Source organism: Aspergillus luchuensis, chromosome 3 (genome assembly GCF_016861625.1).
Source record: "Aspergillus luchuensis IFO 4308 DNA, chromosome 3, nearly complete sequence".
In the NCBI taxonomy this organism is placed as follows: Eukaryota; Fungi; Ascomycota; class Eurotiomycetes; order Eurotiales; family Aspergillaceae; genus Aspergillus; species Aspergillus luchuensis.
In genome coordinates, this window is record NC_054851.1 from 2109952 (window position 1) to 2130298 (window position 20347).

General features: G+C 50.1%; 7 protein-coding genes across 7 annotated transcripts; 3 read left to right on the plus strand and 4 right to left on the minus strand.

Moving 5' to 3' along the window:
• Nucleotides 1–28: 28 nt before the first annotated feature.
• Nucleotides 29–2548, minus strand: AKAW2_30715A (putative succinyl-CoA synthetase subunit alpha; the record flags this gene model as incomplete). The annotated part of the gene is made up of 9 exons (XM_041687260.1): nucleotides 29–115; nucleotides 189–481; nucleotides 539–570; nucleotides 619–1223; nucleotides 1271–1478; nucleotides 1531–1913; nucleotides 1969–2112; nucleotides 2160–2273; nucleotides 2372–2548. The coding sequence occupies 9 exons, from the start codon at nucleotides 2546–2548 to the stop codon at nucleotides 29–31; spliced, it is 2043 nt and encodes a 680-aa protein (XP_041541162.1).
• A 1496-nt stretch (nucleotides 2549–4044) lies between these two features.
• Nucleotides 4045–4964, plus strand: AKAW2_30716S (uncharacterized protein; the record flags this gene model as incomplete). The annotated part of the gene is made up of 2 exons (XM_041687261.1): nucleotides 4045–4078; nucleotides 4327–4964. The coding sequence occupies 2 exons, from the start codon at nucleotides 4045–4047 to the stop codon at nucleotides 4962–4964; spliced, it is 672 nt and encodes a 223-aa protein (XP_041541163.1).
• Nucleotides 4965–5766: 802 nt separating this feature from the next.
• On the minus strand, nucleotides 5767–6667 carry AKAW2_30717A (SUMO family protein SMT3; the record flags this gene model as incomplete). The annotated part of the gene is made up of 4 exons (XM_041687262.1): nucleotides 5767–5823; nucleotides 5980–6228; nucleotides 6305–6429; nucleotides 6652–6667. 4 exons carry the CDS (start codon nucleotides 6665–6667, stop codon nucleotides 5767–5769), a joined length of 447 nt encoding a protein of 148 aa, XP_041541164.1.
• Nucleotides 6668–7945: 1278 nt separating this feature from the next.
• On the plus strand, nucleotides 7946–11166 carry NUP84 (nucleoporin Nup84/Nup107 family protein; the record flags this gene model as incomplete). Its single annotated transcript, XM_041687263.1, has 5 exons — nucleotides 7946–8099; nucleotides 8149–10206; nucleotides 10260–10590; nucleotides 10644–10768; nucleotides 10826–11166. The coding sequence occupies 5 exons, from the start codon at nucleotides 7946–7948 to the stop codon at nucleotides 11164–11166; spliced, it is 3009 nt and encodes a 1002-aa protein (XP_041541165.1).
• A 1013-nt stretch (nucleotides 11167–12179) lies between these two features.
• On the minus strand, nucleotides 12180–13961 carry AKAW2_30719A (uncharacterized protein; the record flags this gene model as incomplete). Its single annotated transcript, XM_041687264.1, has 5 exons — nucleotides 12180–12601; nucleotides 12670–13272; nucleotides 13339–13407; nucleotides 13473–13680; nucleotides 13737–13961. The coding sequence occupies 5 exons, from the start codon at nucleotides 13959–13961 to the stop codon at nucleotides 12180–12182; spliced, it is 1527 nt and encodes a 508-aa protein (XP_041541166.1).
• A 1170-nt stretch (nucleotides 13962–15131) lies between these two features.
• Nucleotides 15132–16775, plus strand: AKAW2_30720S (Zn(II)2Cys6 transcription factor; the record flags this gene model as incomplete). Its single annotated transcript, XM_041687265.1, has 2 exons — nucleotides 15132–15187; nucleotides 15308–16775. The coding sequence occupies 2 exons, from the start codon at nucleotides 15132–15134 to the stop codon at nucleotides 16773–16775; spliced, it is 1524 nt and encodes a 507-aa protein (XP_041541167.1).
• An 863-nt stretch (nucleotides 16776–17638) lies between these two features.
• On the minus strand, nucleotides 17639–19373 carry AKAW2_30721A (putative neutral amino acid permease; the record flags this gene model as incomplete). The annotated part of the gene is made up of 5 exons (XM_041687266.1): nucleotides 17639–17719; nucleotides 17781–18704; nucleotides 18754–18880; nucleotides 18934–19076; nucleotides 19164–19373. 5 exons carry the CDS (start codon nucleotides 19371–19373, stop codon nucleotides 17639–17641), a joined length of 1485 nt encoding a protein of 494 aa, XP_041541168.1.
• Nucleotides 19374–20347: the final 974 nt, after the last annotated feature.

Here is a 20347-nt window from a genome sequence, read left to right on the forward strand (position 1 = left end):
ATTGATTGATATTGACTATCTAGTTAGTTTACTGTTTGTCGGCCAAGTTAATCACTCGCTTTGCTGCCGCTTCGAAACTGTCAAATGCCTCCAGTGGCAACCCACTCTCCGCGATCTATCCGGAACATTAATTGATTAGCTTTTCATGATTAAGTATCGGAAAAAAGTTTAAAAGGAATCAAACTGACCATCTGCTGCCCACGCTCCTCGTTTGTCCCGCGCAGTCGTACCACCACGGGCACCGTCATCTTCATCTCCTGAAATGCGAGGATGATCCCTTCCGCGATCATGTCGCACCGTGTCAACCCCCCGAAGATGTTCACGAAGATCGCTTTCACGCGTCGGTCCGACGTGATGATCCGAAATGAGGACTTGACTGTCTCGGTCGTGGCTTTGCCGCCCGTATCCAGGAAGTTCGCGCAGTGTCCGCCATGGATCGTCAGCGCGTCCACCGTGTTCATTGCCAGGCCCGCGCCGTTCACTACGAGGTCAGTGGGATGGTAACCTCTAGATGTGGGGTTTGGGGGAATGTACTTACCTAGGGTTCCGATGCTTCCCTTTCCTTTCAGTCTGTGCTCGGTCAGCGTAGGCTACACAGGGATGACTGGGGTAACTCACTTGACGTAGACAATGCCATCCTTCTCGGCTTCGACTTCCTCAGGCACCTCTTCTGCTGGGTTTCTCAGTTGCTGTACATCTTTCTGGCGTCCTGAGCTCCGAAAGGCTGCGTCATCGAACCCAAAGCGGGCATCGCGGACTTCAAAGGCACTTGTGGCGTTGGCGCGTACTCCCAGGAGGTACGCCTCCTTTTCCCTGAAAACCCGCCATAATCCCTGCAGCAGCTGCGCCAGGTTGTCGTGTGCCGTTGCGGGAAGCTGCAGGTGGGAGGCAACCGTTGCAACCAGGGGGTTTGTGCTGCTAAAATCCGTGCCCTCGTATGCAAATGGGAACCGGCCCGTCTGTGCTGGTCCGAAGCCAGCGGATGTGGAGGCAAGAATGCACGGCGAGAGTGCTGTCCTATCAACGGTGAGGGACAAGAAAAAGTCCGACTCGGAGGGTGCAGCCTCGTTGACAGGGATTGATTCTTTCCTGAGCATATCGAGAGCCTGGAACGGCTTAATGAAAAGACTTCTGGTTTGCTGGGGCTGAGAGACGCCGTAACGGTTTGGTCTGATGCGCCTCATTGTATGTAGGCCTCGCCGCTGATTCCCGCCATTGATAGACTACTCCATGTAAGTAAGCTGTCGTGTTTCGCATGGAACAGACCTACAGGAGTGCCCGCGCGCCCGCGAGTTTTCAGAAGTGATTTCATTCCCTCTCCGAACTTCTCGGGATGGTTGACCATCATCACGCCGGCTCGTTCGAGCGCTTCATACTTGGCCTTCGCGCCGGGCTCCCCAATTGCTGTCCAAGCACCTGCGTGGCCCATAATCCGCCCAGGAGGAGCATGCAAGCCTCCAACGAGGGCCATTATCGGTCTGTACTTGTCAGCACGGCTTCCCATGGGAACGAATTGGCTCTTCCACATACTTGGGGTTAGCAGTCCTCTGATTGTAGTCCTTGATCCACTCCGCTGCATCGATCTCTGCCGTGCCCCCAATCTCGCCAACCAGGATGATCCCCTCGGTGTCAGGGTCTTCTTCAAAGATCTTCAGTGCATCGACGAAATTAGTCCCTGCTAGAACATCCCCTCCCATGCTGATACAGAGACTTTGTCCGAGACCTGCCCGCGTTGTAGACGCAACAGTCTCATAGCTCAGAGTCCCTGACTTCGCAACAATGCCAATATTGCCAGGTGCGAAGCAGGGCAGGGGCTGGAATCCGATCCGGCATTTACCAATTGCAGAGATGATTCCCGGGCAGTTGGCTCCGACCAATCTCGTCTTTGACTGTGTCTTCAGCATGGAGTGGATCTAAGCACCATTAGTTTATAGCCCTCACAGACAGCGCTCAAACCGAATCGCTTACTCGAAGAATATCATGGATAGGAACATGTTCTGCCACTGCTACAACAAGAGGAATTTCCGCTTCTATAGCCTCTTCTATCGCCTTTGCAGTCTGGTTACCAGGCACGTAGATCGCAGATGCGTCCGGTTTCGCTCTCTCTTGAGCCTGTCTGTATAAGTATGATGCCCGGATAAGTAGACAATGAATCATACCGCTTTTACAGATGGGAACACTGGAAGACCGAGATGCTCTCCTTCGACGCCCGGCTTAACGCCCCCGACGATTTTCGTACCCCATTCTAAGGACTCCTTGACGTTGGCAGTGGCCTGGAATGTTAATCAAGGCCTATTGCGATTACACTAGAAGCCCGCTTACCTGTCTACCTAAACTTATTGTCAATGTATGGTCGTAGGTATTGAGAGACAGACCCACCTGTAAATCCCTGAAACAAGACCCGCGTGTGAGCTCCTATCTTCAAATTCTGTAGCGTGTCCGCATAACTGCAGGTCCTGGACGAGGTCGAAAACCCCTGTGATTGTCTCACTGAAGCACGGACGAGAGGCCTTCTCGCCGGCGCAGACAATGAAGCCAGGCGGGACATAGTGGGTTCCGTGCTGTGGTTACTTGATGGAGATCAATAGCCGGCTATTTCAGTGTGGGGTATTATAAGAACACCAATTGCGAGAATGATAGGTTTAAATGATGGAAGAGACAACAAATCAGTGACCACCACTCACGGCCACTTCGTAAAGTAGAGCAATATCAACAGCCAGTTGCTAGACTGGTCTACAGGCCTGGCGAGAGTTGAAGGGGCGGAAGACTAACCTCGGGAATTGATGTCTTATAAGACGGATACTCCGCCGGTCTCGGACAACCTGCCGACTGTTTCCGAGGTACTAAACAAGAGGATGTGGGCTCTCGGGGCAGTTTTCCATTGCTGTGATTGGTGGTCTCGGAAACGTGTTGCCGGGTAGTACTTGGAACTCGGAAAGGCAAATGCCACATGCTCCGCCGGCGGTGTTCAGAGCCACAGCTTCGGTGTAGAGGCTGGAGGAAGTGTAGACTGGCACTGAATATATTAGTGCATGTATAGCGTGCAAATTTCCCTATTCATATTTTTCCAGTTCGTGTATGTCCTCATCTAGCTGGGGGCATTTGTAGCTAGTGGTATGCAGCAATGCTCGGTGCAGTATACACCTATAAGATGATTTTGCACCAGCCCCCAACACCCCCTGAGGTACATAGACCTTTCAATTGTTCTTTGAAGGCCTCTACTCGATGGATTCATGTCTCAGTCTGCGTTCTCAGTCATGGTGCACTAGCACTAATGCTTCCTGTCAGCAAATATGTTCTAGATCTCTTGGGCAGCACATCTTAAGTGATGAGACTTCACATGAGTGAAAACCCTGCTCCCTTCGCCCACCGAAAAGGAAATGTTATCGAATTGCATCGACTAGTGAGATATTGGTAGATGATGTCAAGTGGTCTATTTTTATGAATTCTAGGCTCTGGAAACAAGGCTTGGAGATCACCCCACACTCCCAATTGCTTAGTCAGTATTTCAGTACAGAATGCAAAACAATGCAAATGTGAGAACATACTTTGGACTACAAAGTAAGTGTCCCAAATAATGAGAGATACACATCCTGAGATCAGATCACACGACTCCAGTAATCCTTGCTAGTTAGCGTTACAGCCTTGAACTGGAGTATGTAGATCAATGACCCAACTCTCCCATCACAATGTACACACCAGCAAGAAACCGGCCAGTCAAACAACCAATCTGGGGCCATGATAAGTGACTTCCCAACGCAGATCAGCCACCACACAATGGTGGAAACGTGAACCGTTCCCCAAACTGCAAATTCTCGCCAGAAAGACAAAAGCGATGGACCAACTCGAACTCTGGCCAGCCCAATGCAAGGACCAATCACGGGGCCCGCCTTCCCCGAAAGGCGGGGTCGCACTGCCGGGACTGACGCCATTCATGATTTCACCTTTTCGCTTTGCTTGAAAGCGGTCGGACCACTCTGCATTGTTCTGCTACGAACCACTCCAAGATCTTCAATAATAGAATTTCATCAATTAGTAGTCGATATGGCGGCCGCACATGCCAGTTCCAATTCCAAGGGTTCGTTTCCTTCATCCTCCTTTTATTAACCTTCCCTTCTCCCTCCCTCAATTGTACTGCCGCCACAATAACTGAAGCCCCTCCTCAATCATCTCTTCCTTTTCCTTCGCTATTCTTTCCTTCCTCCTTCCCCAGACTTCCCCCATTGTTACTACTTTCTCACCCCACAGTACCCCATGGTACTCCCATAACATAATCAGCTGCAACAAAACACCAACAACTAACACCACCCCCAATGTCCGTTCCAGCCACACCACCAGCAACAACACCGCCAACAGCATCAGCATCAGCAACCTCCGAACTACAATCCTCTCTCCGCGAACTCTCCCTCGCCAATAAAAGCCCCATTAAAGATATTCCCCGACCGACTCCCCCCACCTCTGTCCCCAAACAACACCATCACACGGTGAAGAAGAAGAAAGAGCCCGCTCCCGTCGCCGACTCCTGGGAAGATGAAGTAGACTCGGCCTCCGCCTCTGACCCCGAAGGAGGAGCAGCCGACATCTCATCCACCTCCCCCGCTACCTCCTCCCGCTTCGCCAGCCCCGCATTGTCACCTTCTATCCGTTACACTGAAGGCCCCTTGGACCCCCCACCCACGCCCATCTCACCGCAGACGTCTGCATCGCAGCCGCCGTGGCCTACTTATGGTGGACGATCAGAGGCGAGATCGCCGGCGAGGAGGCCGGAGAAGCAGACGGCTGTAGCGGGGAGGATGATTGCGGGGGCGCTGGGAATTCGGGCGCCCAAGCGCACGGAGGAGCAACGGGCGTATGACCGCGCGGTGAAAGAGCAAGAGATTAAGCGGCGGAATAAGGAAAAGGAGGAGGCGGCGAAGGCGAAGGAAGAGGAAGAGAAGGCTAAGGCGGCAGTGTGGGACATGTGATTGACACTATCTTATATCAATGGAGTATCTACTCCGTATTGCTGGGGGTGGGGTTGGTGGAGATACACATTCCTTGCTTCTACTCCCGGCTTTGAAGGTGACGGGGTGTGCCGGGTGCTGCGTTTCTCATCTTCTTTTCGCTCCTTTATTGACTGCTTGCGGGGTGGGTCGGTTGTCTGGTTTCCTCTTGTCACTTTCCTGTCTTACTACATACACTCAGACTCACTGGGGGTCCAAACTATACGGGGCTGTAATATAGTCTTTCGGTGAATCTATACCAGTTCAGACGGATGGACTTCCAGAAAAGGAAACCCCTATCTAGTTTTGCAAAAGTTGCAACCCAGCGTAGCTTGAATGTAGTGCTCAAGAACCTATCCAAACGGTAGACATCTGCACACACAGATGCTAAACACTCGTTCTTTTCCTTTCTCAGCTCCCCAAATTCCTGCGAAACAGCGAAGATAGCAAAAGAAATGTAAAGTAACCATTCATCATATTTTCGTCGACGTCAATAACCCTCTTATTTATCACTCTGAAAATTTTCCTGATCCCTACCCAGATACACGTCTCATTATAGGACGCTCTCCAAATCCGGGCCCGGCTCTGACCCATCAACCAAGTAGAACACCATGTTGCGCCTTGTATCTGTTCAGCAGAACGCAGAACGAGAGAAACAGATCGGAGGATGGTCGGGAGAAGATAAAGTTGGGTAAGTAAAGGTAAGAAACACAACGGGGCTGGTAATGTATTTTGAAAAAAAAGACATAATAATCATGATTCATCGAGAGAGAGATTATGCTATCTAGCCACCGATTTGTTCCTGGTGCACTTCAAGAGTGTCCCCATCGGCCATCTCGAGCTACATAATTTCAGGATAAGTTAGCCGTGTGCTTTGCGGTTCTCTAGGGTCTGTTTGCCAGAGGAGATGGAAGAAAACGTTCGTGCGGGGAAGGGTGCCGCAGTGCGTGCACATAAACACATCATAGAAGAGAAGGGTTGTCATGCTAGAACATACAGTATCGGGTGTATCTTCAGGGCGCACACGGGTGCCATCGAAAAGGAAGCGGACCGTAGATGGCTGCTTTCCTTGCCTTTCGCAGAACGCGTCCATCAACTTCTTCAACTGGGTTGTGCGCTTGATCTTGAAGAACACTTCATTGTTGTTGTCGGTCACCTTGATGTTGAGGTGCTCGACAGCCGCGGGGGCCTCTCCGGAGTCGGCCATTGTTGTAGAAGGGAATAAAGACGATGGAGGGCTTGGAAACTGGAGGAGGGCGAGTTGTCAGCTTTGGGAGGGACTTCCCGTCGCAAGTTAAGTTCGTCAGACTGCGGTGACTTACCCTGTTTGCCGCTTTGAAGGGATCGAGGTTATGCGCTAGAGCACTGGCGGAGAGACGGACGAGGAGAAGAAGCTGGTGGACGTGATAAATGACTGAGAGAAGAAGAAAAAGGATGGGGTGTTGAACTGAGCTGGAGGCGATGAAGGCAACCCCCACCAGTTATAAATATCGGAGAATCTATTTTTGCGGCGCAGGTCCAAGTTCCCGTTGCTTCGCTGCAGTGAATGAGATCAAAGGTGTTACTACTACTGTTGATACTTGATTTTCTCTTGATACATCTTTCAGTGTTGAGTCATTTTCTTTTCAGTTTTCTGATTAGGTTTGTTTTCTTTTATTTCAGTCCTAACCTCCGGGATCTTTCATTTGTGATTTTACTTCTGTCTTGTTGCCAGTTTCTCTGGCTGAGTATAGTATATTGCGTCATGGTATGAGTGTAACCATTGACTCCCGTTTGAGTTGAGAGTAACAGATAGCAGGGCGGACTTAAGGAAGACATAGCATTTGACCCGCCTTGCCATCCACGAGCTGTAGGTCACAGATACTAGTTGGAACATTTGTTTGGTGCATGACTAACAATTGCCAGTGTGCCATACAAGGTGACTACCACCATACAACATCCACGTGCAGAAACAGCACTAATTCTTGCAGCATGCCTCACAAAGAACTCGTACCAGGAAGAGAAATGCCAATCCCAGATCAATGCCCTTTATGAATGTTGCAATGCCTTTTACCAGGCGCGAGGAGAGGACGCAAAGACTCCAAGCTGTCCTAAGCCCAATTTGCTGCGTCTGAAGATGAAGCAACGGGGCATGGAGCCTTAGCTTGTCTTGGAGAGAATTTCGTGTCTCAGAGTTCTACGGATCGTGTACATACTACCAATTATACTTTGTCGACAATAGAGTAAGAGACCAAATCATCAAGGCTCTTGACAACGTGTCGAGTTGTTGCCGGAAATTTTGTAATAGTGATAGTCTTAGTAGACAATCCATCTCAGTTGAAACTGAGGCTGGAATGTGACAATTCCCTTGCAGTCTGAGCTCCCATTCGAGGAAAGAGCTAGGCTAGTTGTGAAAATTGCCAAATTTCTCTAAGACAATCTTGAGCACGCAGAGAGGCCGTTTGACCTGAACGAAGATTGAAGCGCTCGTTCCGAGACTCTAATGATTGCCTATAGACATTTGATGAAGAAAGAAAAAAGAAGAAGAGGGAAAAGCCGAAGTGCGCGAGTTTTTATGGTGTGTGTTGACGCTAGTCCCCATCTGGGCTAGTGGCCCGTCGGCCCAAAACACGGCCAAAAAGAGTAAGACGAAGAAGATTGGAAGTTGCAGTTCTTCCCCGAATCCTCCTGGGAAGCTAAAGGTCCCTTCGCAAACACCCTCCATCTCTATCATCGCCCTTCCCCCGACACACCCCTTCTCTCCCGGTCAACCTCCCCGGTCTTTCCTCGCGCTCATGGCACCCTTAACCAGGGCCACGGGCTCGGGCGCCCCTGCCGGGTTCACGTCCATAAATGTGAGTTGCTTTGTTTTGGCTTTCTTGTAAGGCGGTGCGCTGACCGACCGATGTTTTATTATCCAGCCCTCTCAACAACCAACGAACGAGTCGGATGTTATTGAAATTGAGGATGATGACGATGAGCCCATGGATGAGGAGGGAGACGACATGGAGCCCAATGAGGATGAAGACATGGAAGATGATTACGTTGACGAAGACGAGGAATCAGAGGAAGAGGCCGCTGACGCGCTGAATGGAAGCGAATCACCACTGGATCTAGGGTTCGCTCCAAATGGACATTGTATGCTCCTTACGACTTCTGGTAGTGCTAGGGAGGCTGACTTTGCTAGATGGTATAGATGCCGCAACACCGGACTTGTTTACGTCGGCAGGCGCGCAGGAGGCCTTGCATCCCCTTCGCCGCACCGCAGATCGAGTCACGCGCCAGATTGAGGCCTTCGCCGAAAAACTGGATCGTTTCAAACAAAAAGGAAACCGCTCGGAGGACTTGTCGAACTACCAAGCTGCCTATAACCTGGTGAAGAGCTACCAGACCCTCGCGCAAGATGCAATCAGCGACATCACGAAACAAAACACCTTGAAACGGGCTAAGCTTGGATTGGGTGCTGCTCGAAGCAACGGATCCGCATCGTTCGATCCCAAGACTGCAGAGGAGCTCCGGCGTCTACAATTGGAAGCCGACACTTGGCGACTTCTCCTCAACCTTATTAGCAGGGACGATCCGCCCCGCAGAGCCGACTCCAAGAAGTCGCAAGAATCTATCTTCCAGAATCTACACCGGTACTCCCCCGATCGCGACGTCTGGGACCAATTCTTGACTGCGGACCATTATGCGACGGAATGCGTTATCATCCTGAAGTGGCTCGAACGCTCGGCCAAATACAGCACGCAAGATGTGGACTATCTAATCTCTGAGTTAGAGTCACAGGCCGAAAGAGGGCAGGGATCATGGTCCCATGGATGGCTTTACACGAAGGAAACAATCAAGGGACAGAAGCGACTGCGAGCCTGGCCCCAACCCCTCGAACCCAATGACCCGGGCATCACCGCTACGCTTCTGAGCTCGGATAAGTCGGAGCCACTAGTCACCCAATTAGATCCGGACGCCGTCACCCGCCAAAGGCAGAGCCTACAGAAGCAGGATCAGTTCTACGAGCGCGCTACATGGATGACGTGCTGGAAGATGCTCAGACATGGGGAGAGTTGGTTCAAGATCCGCGAATGGTGTGCAGAGCGGTTGGAAACATGGCGAGCCGTCAGCATCTGTGGTACTAGCGTGGATGTTGAAACACACACTGGAAGAACACCTGTGGATGATGGGCACACACGCCTGATGAACTGGCGTTCCCAAGAGTCCTGGAGGGCCGCCTGTAGTGCTTTGGCACGGAATCCACACGCCGAGGATTTTGAGCGGGCGGTTTATGCGTTGCTCTGCGGCGAAACAGAGGCAGCCTTCAAGGTCTGTCATACCTGGGATGACTATCTTTTCGTGCACTTCAACAGCGTCCTCCTGTCTCGCTACCAGGGATTCTGCAAGCAGTTCCAGCGGAAGCTAAGCCATTCGCCTACAACTCCTGTTGCCTTTGTGCCTGAACCGGCAGGATATGCCGAATTCAATAAATTCGTGCAGTACACTAGAGGAAACGAGCGCGTTGGAAGCGAGGCACGGAACCCGTACCGCACTATCCAAGCGACAATCTTGGGCAAAGGATACGACGCATTCTTCTATTCCTTGGCCCAGGCAGTGTCCCAGGTTGCGAACAACAAATCGGATGCATCATCCTTCGTTCCTGATGTGTCACCTACCTCCGTCGATGACAGTCTTGTCATTGCTGCAGAGGACGGCGATGCGCTCCGGATTGCCACCCATCTTTACATCGTCGCTCATTCCATTGGATACGTTCGCGCCGACACTCAATTCTACAACACTGCCTGCGTGAACGTAATCGGGTATATCGCTAACCTGGAATCCCTCGGTGTTGTGGATATCATTCCGCTTTACGCTTCCCTTCTCCCGGAGGATTTGACGAGGTCTGTTCTGGCTCAGGTATTGATCGAGATTGTTGATCCACGGGAGAGAAAGAACCTGGTTCGGTTGATGGAGAAGCACGGTATCGACGTCGAGGCTGTCCTGCAGACCCAGTGGGAGTGGCTGAGCGTGAATGTCTCTGCCATCGACCACTCCAGGACGGTCAAGCGGCACCCGAAGGTTGTCAACCGCAAGGATGGCAACCTTGAATTGGTCCCGGTCAAGACGGATTTCATTGGAACCGAGATATCGGAGAGTGATGAGAATGTCATACGCAGTCTTGAATGGCTTCGCTACGTGGATGGACAGTGGGGGCGAATCTGTCAGCTCGGATCTTTGTTGTACCGCAAGTTCTATAGTATGGACATACCCTTGTTCCGTGTAGGAGATGCAGGGCTAACAATATCACAGTTTCGGGTCGACTCTCTGCAGCTCGGGAGCTGTGTCGGCGGATGAAGCTATCCGACATCTCGCGGGAAATGTTCGGCTTTGACATTTCGGAGTTTAGCCTCGATGTGGCGGCGATGCAAGAGGTCAACACCCCAGAACCTTCCAGTCCGACGAAGTCGAGGTTGCTCAGCTCCCCTCACAAGCGTTCTCGGTCGCGAACCAACGGAGTTGCGTCGGGAAGCCAGGCGAGCATCTTACTCCAGCAATCGCAGACCATGCGTGACCTGGAGGTCCTTATCCTGGCATTGGACGCTCTGGAGAGATATGCCATAAATTATGAAAAACTAGAAAAGTATGTCATGTCTATCTTTGAATGGGTTTGCGTTGTACTTACCACTGGCGCAGCAACAAACGGCGGCGTGATTCGGGTATGCTCAAGGACCTGAGAGAAGGGCTACAGGAAGCCCTGGATGATACTAGCGTCCAAATCGATGTCATGTTGGACGAGTGGCTGGTCAACTACGAGAATGGTAAGCAACTCTGTCTGCTTGAGTTTGAGTGTATCAATACTAATATGGTCAATATAGAAGCCGAGAAGGAGGAGTTGGAGGAGATTCGTAACACCTACATTCCCGAAGTGTTCCTCGATTACCACAATACGATGTATTTCTCGGCTCATGTGCTCAGCAGCGAGCTCTTGGTGCAGTGCATGAACTTGGCAACCCAGGTGGCCGAAGTGGAGCATCTGACGAGCAGCTTCGTTGCGGCCCGCCGCGTTGGAGAGCTGATGAACGCGTTGGCAGTGTCCAGCAAATCCATGGTGAACACGCACGCGAAGCCCGGCGTCAGGCTACTGGGAGGAGAGTCGTTGGGGATCTGGGCCCCGCAGGTGTCTGACGAGGAGAACGACACGACCCAGGAGCAATGAAGCGTGTATTTGAACTAACGATGGTGGACCGGCGTGTATATTACCCTCATGTTTCTCGTTTTCTATGACTTCACCCAATCTCTTCTGTCCGGAAGGATTATGGGCATCTTGCATGTACAAGGGTCGGAGGGATGATCATATCCGGCGCATCTCAGGATTTACATCGATCTGAAAATAAAGAAATCTAACTGTATGGAATAATCAGATGGGTTCATGTCAAATTTAGCGACTGCGTTTTCCAAGTGGAGAACTACCAGAATCGAATAAAGCGAGTACTACGCCAAGTAGAGGCTGACCTGTAAAAAGGCGCAATCCAATAGAAAGGACACAGCACGTGCTGTACCAAATAGGTGAATAGTATGCTTCTTTCTATGATATTGCGTTAAATACTATGTTAAGCATTGAGCTATTGAGATAGTGTGTATATAGTTAGTGGCTCCTCTTAGTGAGGTTTGGTTGACTGCGCGACATTTTGACAGTGATTGAGAGAACTCGTGTGGAATTGAATGTGAGTTCTGTAATTATTATACTTGGTCACTATGGGTAATTTTTATGGGTTCACCGATGCATTGCAGAAAGATGGACGTAATCCGGGCATAAAGCTAATGGAAAATGTAATGTAGACTGTCGTGTGCGTGAAATTCCTTGGCTGCGTCGCTCTTTAACAGATTATACTGATACTGGTAGTACGTAGCAAGTTAGTAGTTCAGGCGATGAATAATCTGGGAGGGACTACGTGCATCATCTTCCAATGTCATTCTTTAGAGATCTTATTCTATTCTGTCTGTATCTTTGTCAACCTGGTACTGGTACTGTTCATCTGCCTAGATACTGTTCAACAACTCTCCTCGCCCACTTAACTAGTATGAGACAAATAACATCATCAACATTTTGGATGGATTCATCATCTCATTCAACAATGGAACCATACCACCCAGTGTCAACTAGCACTTTCACCCAGCCTCACACCCAACAAAGCAATATGAACAACAATAACCTCCAACAACCTAGTTTCACAATACAATCTCCTCCTTTCTCCTCCGAACAGACACCTTTGCCACCGGATCTGCCTGCCAAACGAACCCATACTTCCTCACCGTCGGGTTCCACCCATCAGCCACCTTGAAATCATACTCCAGAAGAACATGACACAGGATGATCTTATTCAAAGCAATCGCAAAGAACCGTCCAGGACAAGCGTGCTTCCCCAACCCGAACGCCAGATGCTGAGGCGAAATCGAAACTGCCTGCGCCGCAGTTTCAAGACCGGGTGTCTCGCGCATTTTCAGAAAGCGGTATGCGTCGAATGTCTCCGGCTCTGGATAGATGGTAGGGTCCCACATGGGCTCGCTGGTGAGAACTGAGATTGTGCCTTTGGGGAGGACAGTTCCGTCGGAGAGGGTCACGTCTTCTTGTGCGAAGCGTCTCATTCCCGCTGTTGAGATTGTGTTAGATGAATTCTCGGTTGTGTGTGTAAGGGTTGGTGGTGGGGAGAAAGCTTGCCTATACTGTGCGGCTTCAGCCGTTGACTCTCTTTTAACACGCTATCCATGAGCTTCAAGTCGTTGAACGTCGATTTTGTCCATCCGTCGTTTTGCAGAACTGTGATTACTTCGTTTCGGAGCGCCTTAATAACATCCTCCCTTTCAGCAAGGTAGAAGAGCGTCTGTGTGAGCAGGTCCGATGTAGTATGTATAGCGGCAAGTGAGAGTGCTATCTGAGCAAGAGTCGGGTCGTAAGGTCGACCTTTTGCGCATTCTTCCATCCATTGCATCGCGTCCTCGTAGTGTTCGGGCTGCTGTCCTTGACGGATGGCTTCTTGCTTGGCGGACCGTCTTTCTTCGACGACGGGAGTGATGATTTCTTCAGCTTCCTTGATTTCGTTGCGTATCTTACGGCAGAATGGTAGGACATATGCCACATAGGGTCTGGTGCAGCGTGGGAACATTCGGAGAAATAGAGCGGACATGAATGTGTGAACGGCATAGTCGGCCGTGACTCGATGCCAGTTCGGGTTACGAGATAACTTCTCCCCGAGAAACACCCTTGATGACAGTCTGGAGATTAGACTGGCCACAATTGGCTTCAGTTGTAGATCATGCCATTCTGGTGTGACATAATATTAAGGTCATTGCTAGGGCAAGTGGATGGATAGCGTATCACTGAGCTTACCGGGATCATCTGTGAACATCTCTCCTAGCGCACGACGAGTATCTTCAGATAAAGGCCGAGCCAGTTTATCTACCAGACATGAAGGTTAGAATGTGTTTGACTAAGTCGATTGTATGTAGACATGATATACCCACCCAAACTCGGTGTCAGTTTCGTGCGTAGAACATCTTTCACAAGAGCCGGATCCTGCTTGAAAGGGTCAAACCCTCGAATATGAGCATGAAATTCTTCCGCAATAGCATTCGATAAGCTAAACGCGGGATGAGTACGAAAGTCATCTGCATGTTTGGGGGCAAGAACGATCTTTGGCCCGAATTCCGAGTAGAGATAAAAGGCGCTGCCCTAGCAGATAACTCATCAGTACCTATGGTTCAGAAGTAGAATTTAGAGGGGCATACCTGACTGAATCCAGTTCTTATCAAGCCATGTGCGTCCTTGAAAAACCGTTTTAGGGAGCCCAGGCCTCCGATCTCGAATCGTTGCCTCTGATTAATTACAGGAAGGGGCGTCTTAAGGGACGGAGTGCTTAGAAGCCAGAAGATAATCGCTGCTAGGACTGGAGCCCAGATCCATGTTGTTGACTCCAGCTTGGTTAGGTATAATATAGTATTGGTAGTAAACATGGTGTGTGCTAGAGTACCAAGGGATTTAGTATTGTAGAACCAGTAGGGGTGATCATGCGAATCATCTGAAGGAGCGTAGGCCGACTTGGGGTGTCATGCGTGATTAGAATGTCATACTGGAGGCTGTATAATTCCGCTCAACTTCGAAGTAAACAGGCGGAGGTGCGGAGGCTGAGACCGGGATTTGCTACGTTTTAGTACCCAATATCATCTCCGATGCGTGCCATCGGACTTGTCAGACTAAGAATGCGGGATTGACTAGTTGCAGCTGCTAATGCAAGGACTACTGCAATAGAGTACGGATGCTGGAGAATGTGGTTGGCCGACTGGCTGGCTGGCTAGTCGTACATTAGGAATGAAGGGAGAGCGGTACAGCCGCGCTTTAATGCTTTAGGGCCTGCATGAGGGAAGTCTCAGCATTAAGCATGGCCAGCATTGATAAGCCTGCGGAAGGAATATGAGGATGAACAAATGAACAAATAAAATCAATGAATGAATCAGATCTGGATGGTTCAAGAATCACCTCTAAATGTGCCCAGCCTCTCTACTCGTGGGCGCTGAAAGGCCTATACAGCATCTGGATATCGCATCGCAGAAACCCCACCAGGTGCGGCTGAAGGGGCCCACAGTAGCACAACCTGAAGAAATCGGGATAGTGATGTTAGGATTATCATCCAGTCAGCTTATGGAAGAAGCCATCTCATCAAGAGTTCAGCTCGTCATAAACATCAATCGGCAGTCAAAGTTTAGGGTATGTACCAAAGCCAGCAGGGAAGAGGAATCTAGACAGTCAGTATCGACTGTTAAGTAAACATGGATGAATCAGGTGACCTGTCCGACTCACCGCTCCACTCTAATCTGGGCCAATCAGAAACCTTGAAATGACAAGGCGTGGCTGTGTCTGCCTGGGGCACCCAACATCCATGCCCGCACTAGTCGGACTATTAGGAGTCGAGCTAACACACACTTATGAGATTAGGAAGGAAGAGGCCTTTCTCCCAATAATGATCTCCCTCCTCAGAGTGTTGTCCAGTGATCCCACGGAAAGGCTCACATTCTTTGCTTGTTACATGCAAAATCAGTGAAGGTGCATGCAAAGGTGTCACTGCCAGTATGCACTGTAGATATGAACAACCCTCCGAAGCGTGTCTCCGCACATAGCCAGCCAACATGAGAAGACAAAGAGCATTCACCCATAGATCCAGAAATGGATGCCGCACCTGTCGGTCAGTTTTCATCACTCAATCTCCTATTACTCCACTTCCGCATCTGATTACAAGCGTCAACATCGAGACTAGGCTCCTGATCCTAGGGTAAGCAGCTAATCCCCCAGTCCGTGCACGCAGGTCCCGCCATATCAAATGTGATGAAACCCCAAATGCATGCCGCAACTGCACTTCCACAGGGCGCAAATGCGACGGGTACACTCAATATCGACTACCTTCTCGTAAGGTGACACTCCCAGTGTCCAAACCATCAAAGAGCCTCATCCTCTGTCTCCCTGGTCTGGATTCCGATGAGCGTCGATGTCTCCAATTCTTCGAGCACAACACCATCCCCATGCTAGTGGGGTATGCGGACTCGGAAGTATGGCAACGTCTCGTACTACAAATGTGTCACAGAGAACCTGCCGTCTGCCACGCAGTAGTCGCGCTCAGTGCCTTTCATGAAGACTACGAACGGAGCATCAAAACTTTGAAATCAAAACCCGATCACCGCCATCACCACTTCGCATTGGAGCAATACAACCGCTCCATGGCAATGCTGCGCCGGCGCATCCAATCCAATGACCCCCAAGTCCGTGGCATCACACTCATGTGCTGTATCACCTTCATCATCCTCGAACTCCTCGAGGGGGACTACACCAACGCGTTCGCCCATCTCCAACAAGGCCTCAACATCCTGAAAACCCAATCAGCTAATCACACACTAACCACCGAGCGCATCCTCGCCAAAGCCTTCCTGCAGCTCAACACCCCACGAGCCTACTGGAACGGCCCTGACGTCGTCGTAACCGGCCACCCGCCCAAGGGCAGCGTTTCGGAAGTAGCATACGAGATCACGCCAATCTACAGCATCGCCGAAGCAAAAGAGCGTCTACGCGTGCTAATGAACAACATCTTCCACCTTCAATCCCTCTGCAACCTCTTCTTCCGCGGCGAACAAGACCCAGCCCTCAACTCTCTAACCCTCTCCGCAAAACAAACCACCCTCCACCACGACTTAACAGACTTCACCCTCGACCTCAAATCATTCATCTCCTCCCACAAATCCAACAACACCGCCTGGACGTTACGAGAAACTCGCAGCGTGGACGTCATCCTCACGCACGTAGCAACCCTCACCAGCATGCTCGGCTGTTCCCTCGACACGACGGAACTAGGTTACGACAACTTCCTACCTGAGTTCAAGCGCATCAACCACCTCTGTGAACGAATCATAGCCACTTTCGTGACTGAATACGGGAGTTACGAGAACCTCCCCACCATGGTTACTGATATCGGGGTCCTGCCATCGTTGTTCTGGTGCTGTGTGAGGTGTCGGGATGCTGAGACCAGAGAGCGAGCGCTTCAATTGCTGAAGGTGTGGCCCCATCGCGAGGGATTTTATGACTCGTATCTGATTGTGAATATTTGTCGAGGGCTGATTGATATTGAGGATGAGGGGAGGGATGCTGGGGGGTTTATCCCGAGGGAGTCCCGTGTACACACGCATACAATTGAAGTTGCGGAGGATCGGAGGAGTATGGTTATCAGGTATGTGTTGGCTGGTGGTGGGGGTGAGGGGCAGGAACGGGTGGTGGTGCTTGGATAAGTAGGAATAATGCAGTGATATCTTTAGATCATTCGTCTGGGAGTTGTCTACTTCGTTGATAGTAGTTCTATGTACACGTGGTATAATAGCATATAGGAATCAAAGATATATTTATTTAATTAAACGACGGGAAGATAATAGATGAGGACAGATAGCTCTCCTGGGTAAAACGTCTGTTGTAAGGATGCCCATCTGTATCTCCTACTACATACTACCTGGACACTTATTCTTAGCCAGGTAGTACTCTTGGCCTAGTAGTAAGTAATCAGTAACAGCAACTAGTACTACTATACTTAATACCTAGTATCATACTATTGCACGTCACACTGCTACTAATGTAGTATCACCCTCGCTTCATCTGTTGTCCTACCATCATCCATCTCCATATGCTGTGTACTATTAGATTTACGTTGCCCGGGTAGGACGAAATTAAGAACTAATACTAGAACTAGATCTACTAGTAGTAGTACCTAATGTGTGAGCCTTTACTAATTCGGACACACACACGCACACACTTATAAATATATTCCTCCCATTCCAGATCCTCATCTCATGAAATCCACCACCATAGTCCAGTCAGCATAGTCCGGCACCCAGCCAGTTGGAAATCACATTCTTTTTTCTTCGTACACGAACAATAATAGTGGTAGTAGCTTAACAATGGGTATGTCTCAAACAATAATAAAACTAATAAGCAAAAATAAGAGTCGTCGTTCATATGGTGGTAAAGAACTCGTTAAGAGAATCATCATTCCCGGTTTTTGTATGGTGCCAGCCCTGGAGCTTTTTCATCTCATCAATATGGGTTGTTTCATCTTCGCTTCATTTGATCTTTGGTTTTCATCTCAGATGGTTGGTGGTATCTACAGTCCCGTGTTGGCGCAGGAGAAAGGAGTGCCCACGGTTCCTTCTCGGTAGCTGATGATGACGCTTTCAACGGATGCCTAGAGAGGGGTTCTGTTAGTGTCGGCTTCTTTGGCATCAGGAGAGAGAATGAAGACTTACATAAGTTCCTGGTCCTAGGAAGAGGAGACCGGCGATAATGAGAGTAACATTGAGAATCGCGCCCAGCCAGCCGCGGATACCACGGTTCTTGTAGAAATTGGGTCCATAGTCCTCCCGGCGCATGCGCAGGTAGGCCGTACCCCAGAAAATGAAGCCAAAAAATGAATCGAAGAGGGAGCTCATGATCGACTCCAGGTCGGAAAAGAAGGGAATCACCTCGGCGATGATGAAGGCGAGGATCCAAAGGATGGTGAGGATACCGGTCCAGGCGGCCCATCCGAGCACGGTGTGGTTACCCTTGTGGCGGGTGCCATCGAACAAGCGGAAGAAGATGAAACGCGCTGACACGGAGGCATACAGCACGCCGAGGAAAACCAACGTCGGAATCATGAACGAGAAGGACACCTTCTTGTATACCTCGTTACCCAGAGAGCCGAATGCCGGCGACGTAATGTACTGGTTACCGGTGTAGGCGTACACGATAGAGCCGACCAAGCTGAACACGATGATCTCGGCAATGGTGACGGCAGTGACGGACTTCCAGAAGTCCTTGGGCTCCTTCATTTCCGCGATAAAACTTGGCAGCGTGATCTGACCAATGAAGGTGTAGCTGATATTGAGAAAGGCGCTCATTCCTGAGACAAAGGTCGTTCCGGGCACAGGGATCGCTTTCACAATGGGGTCTCCCTTCTCCGGGGTATAGCCCGCGGGATGGTCCTCGATGGCGGAGAAGATGAGGGCTAACATGACGGAGATGAATGTGGTGAAAGCCGACAGGGTAGCCACCTTGGATAGGGCGCTAAAGGTGCGTGGAAGTGAACAGATCAGCGAGATAATCGCCGTGACCAGTGAGAACACGATGGTGCAGGCTCCATGACCACTAATGGTATTGAGGTACTCGGCGCCGACCAAGCAATGCAAGCCCTAATCCAAATCAGCGCTATGAATAACTTCGCATGCAAACTAAAAATACCTGAATGAATGTGTTGTTCAACAAGAACATCACCGCAGTCAGGTACCACACAACTTTGGAGTCCCAGAAGATCATTTGGCCGATGTCGCACACGTCACGGACATGTGGGTGTCGCAGACAGAACTTCCTACACGATATGAGCGGTTATCCTCCCAAGCGATGCGACGACGGAAAACATACCAAATAACCAGCGAAGTATAAAGCACAATCATGGCGATGACAACGGTGAGGATCAATCCCGGGACCAAGCCGAGAACGGAATAGGACCATGGAAACGACATGATAGCCAGACAGATATACTCGGAGAACAGGAGGGCGGCCGTCTAATGAAACACAAGTCTGTGGTTAGCCATTGCAACTCTGCGCGCATCGCACGCGTACGCTGCTTCGAAGCGGATTGTAGTACATACCTTCTGCCAGCTACAGGTACGGTATTTAATTGAATTCTCCGACTCCATTTCAATCTGACGACCGATTTCCCCTTCTGTGTCTGAGCCGGAGCCCACCTGCTGTTTCTGATTTTCCAGATCCATCTGCTTCAACTTATCTGCTGCACTGGCATTGTCGGAGACAGACGACCGACGGGAAACGACGGGCTTGAAAGTGTTGGACTCCGCCATTTTATCGAGCGGACAAGCCGCAGGTGGTAGGAAGCGATGAAGCTAAAGGAAGAAGAGACACTAAATGCCTTTGGATGCATGTACTGCGCCTTAAGATGCGACAAAATAGGACGACTCCAAATCACTGAAGTAGATCGTTTTAAGGATAGCTCTGGAATGATCAGAGGTGACAGATGGTAATCAGGAATTGCCTGAGCGAAGACCGGCAACGAGTGAAGGAGAATTAACGAGGCGAGTGACGGAAGGTGAGAGAATAGCGAAAAGGAAGAACGGAGGAAGGATCTAACATCTTTTTAGCTGTCAGGTTCAGGCTAGAGAAGAATATCACTGGCGAAGGCACGTGCGGGCAACCTAGTACTTACTGGAGATAACCGTGAGGCAGATCGACACTACAAGACCAGGGGGGTTTGCGATATGCGCGACAAAGAATCACAAATCACCCAAGGTAATAATATAGATGAAAAAGTGAAAAATGACGTGCTAAGCTTGTGAACACGAGCAGATTGAAAGAAATGAGCGAAAAAGTACCGCTGAGGCAAAAGGGAACAAGAAATTCAAGCAAAAGAGATTTAATCTGGATGCGCTTATTTCCTTAACCTGGACTGCCCTGGAAAGCTGGGTTCTCCCAAAGCGCGCGCCGGATGGGTTTTAGTTGCCTAGCACCGGTGGTTTCTGCGCACCCCAAGACTATCTGGGCAAAATGCAACCCCACAGGGAGAGGCGATTTAATTTACGATATTATTTATTTAAACTGGGGGACAAATAACAACCAGAGCAGCGGTCGCTGATTGCGAATCGAGGGCTCGGAGATCCAATGACCGGCGTGCAATGCAGCCGGTCAGTCCGACTGTCCGGAATGGCCGATGACAACATCTACTTTGTATGACGTCCTCCAGCGGGATTGACCACCGGTGCATCTTTACTACCACTAGTAGAGTCTGGTAGGTTACTGGGACGAACCTAAGCAGAAGCAG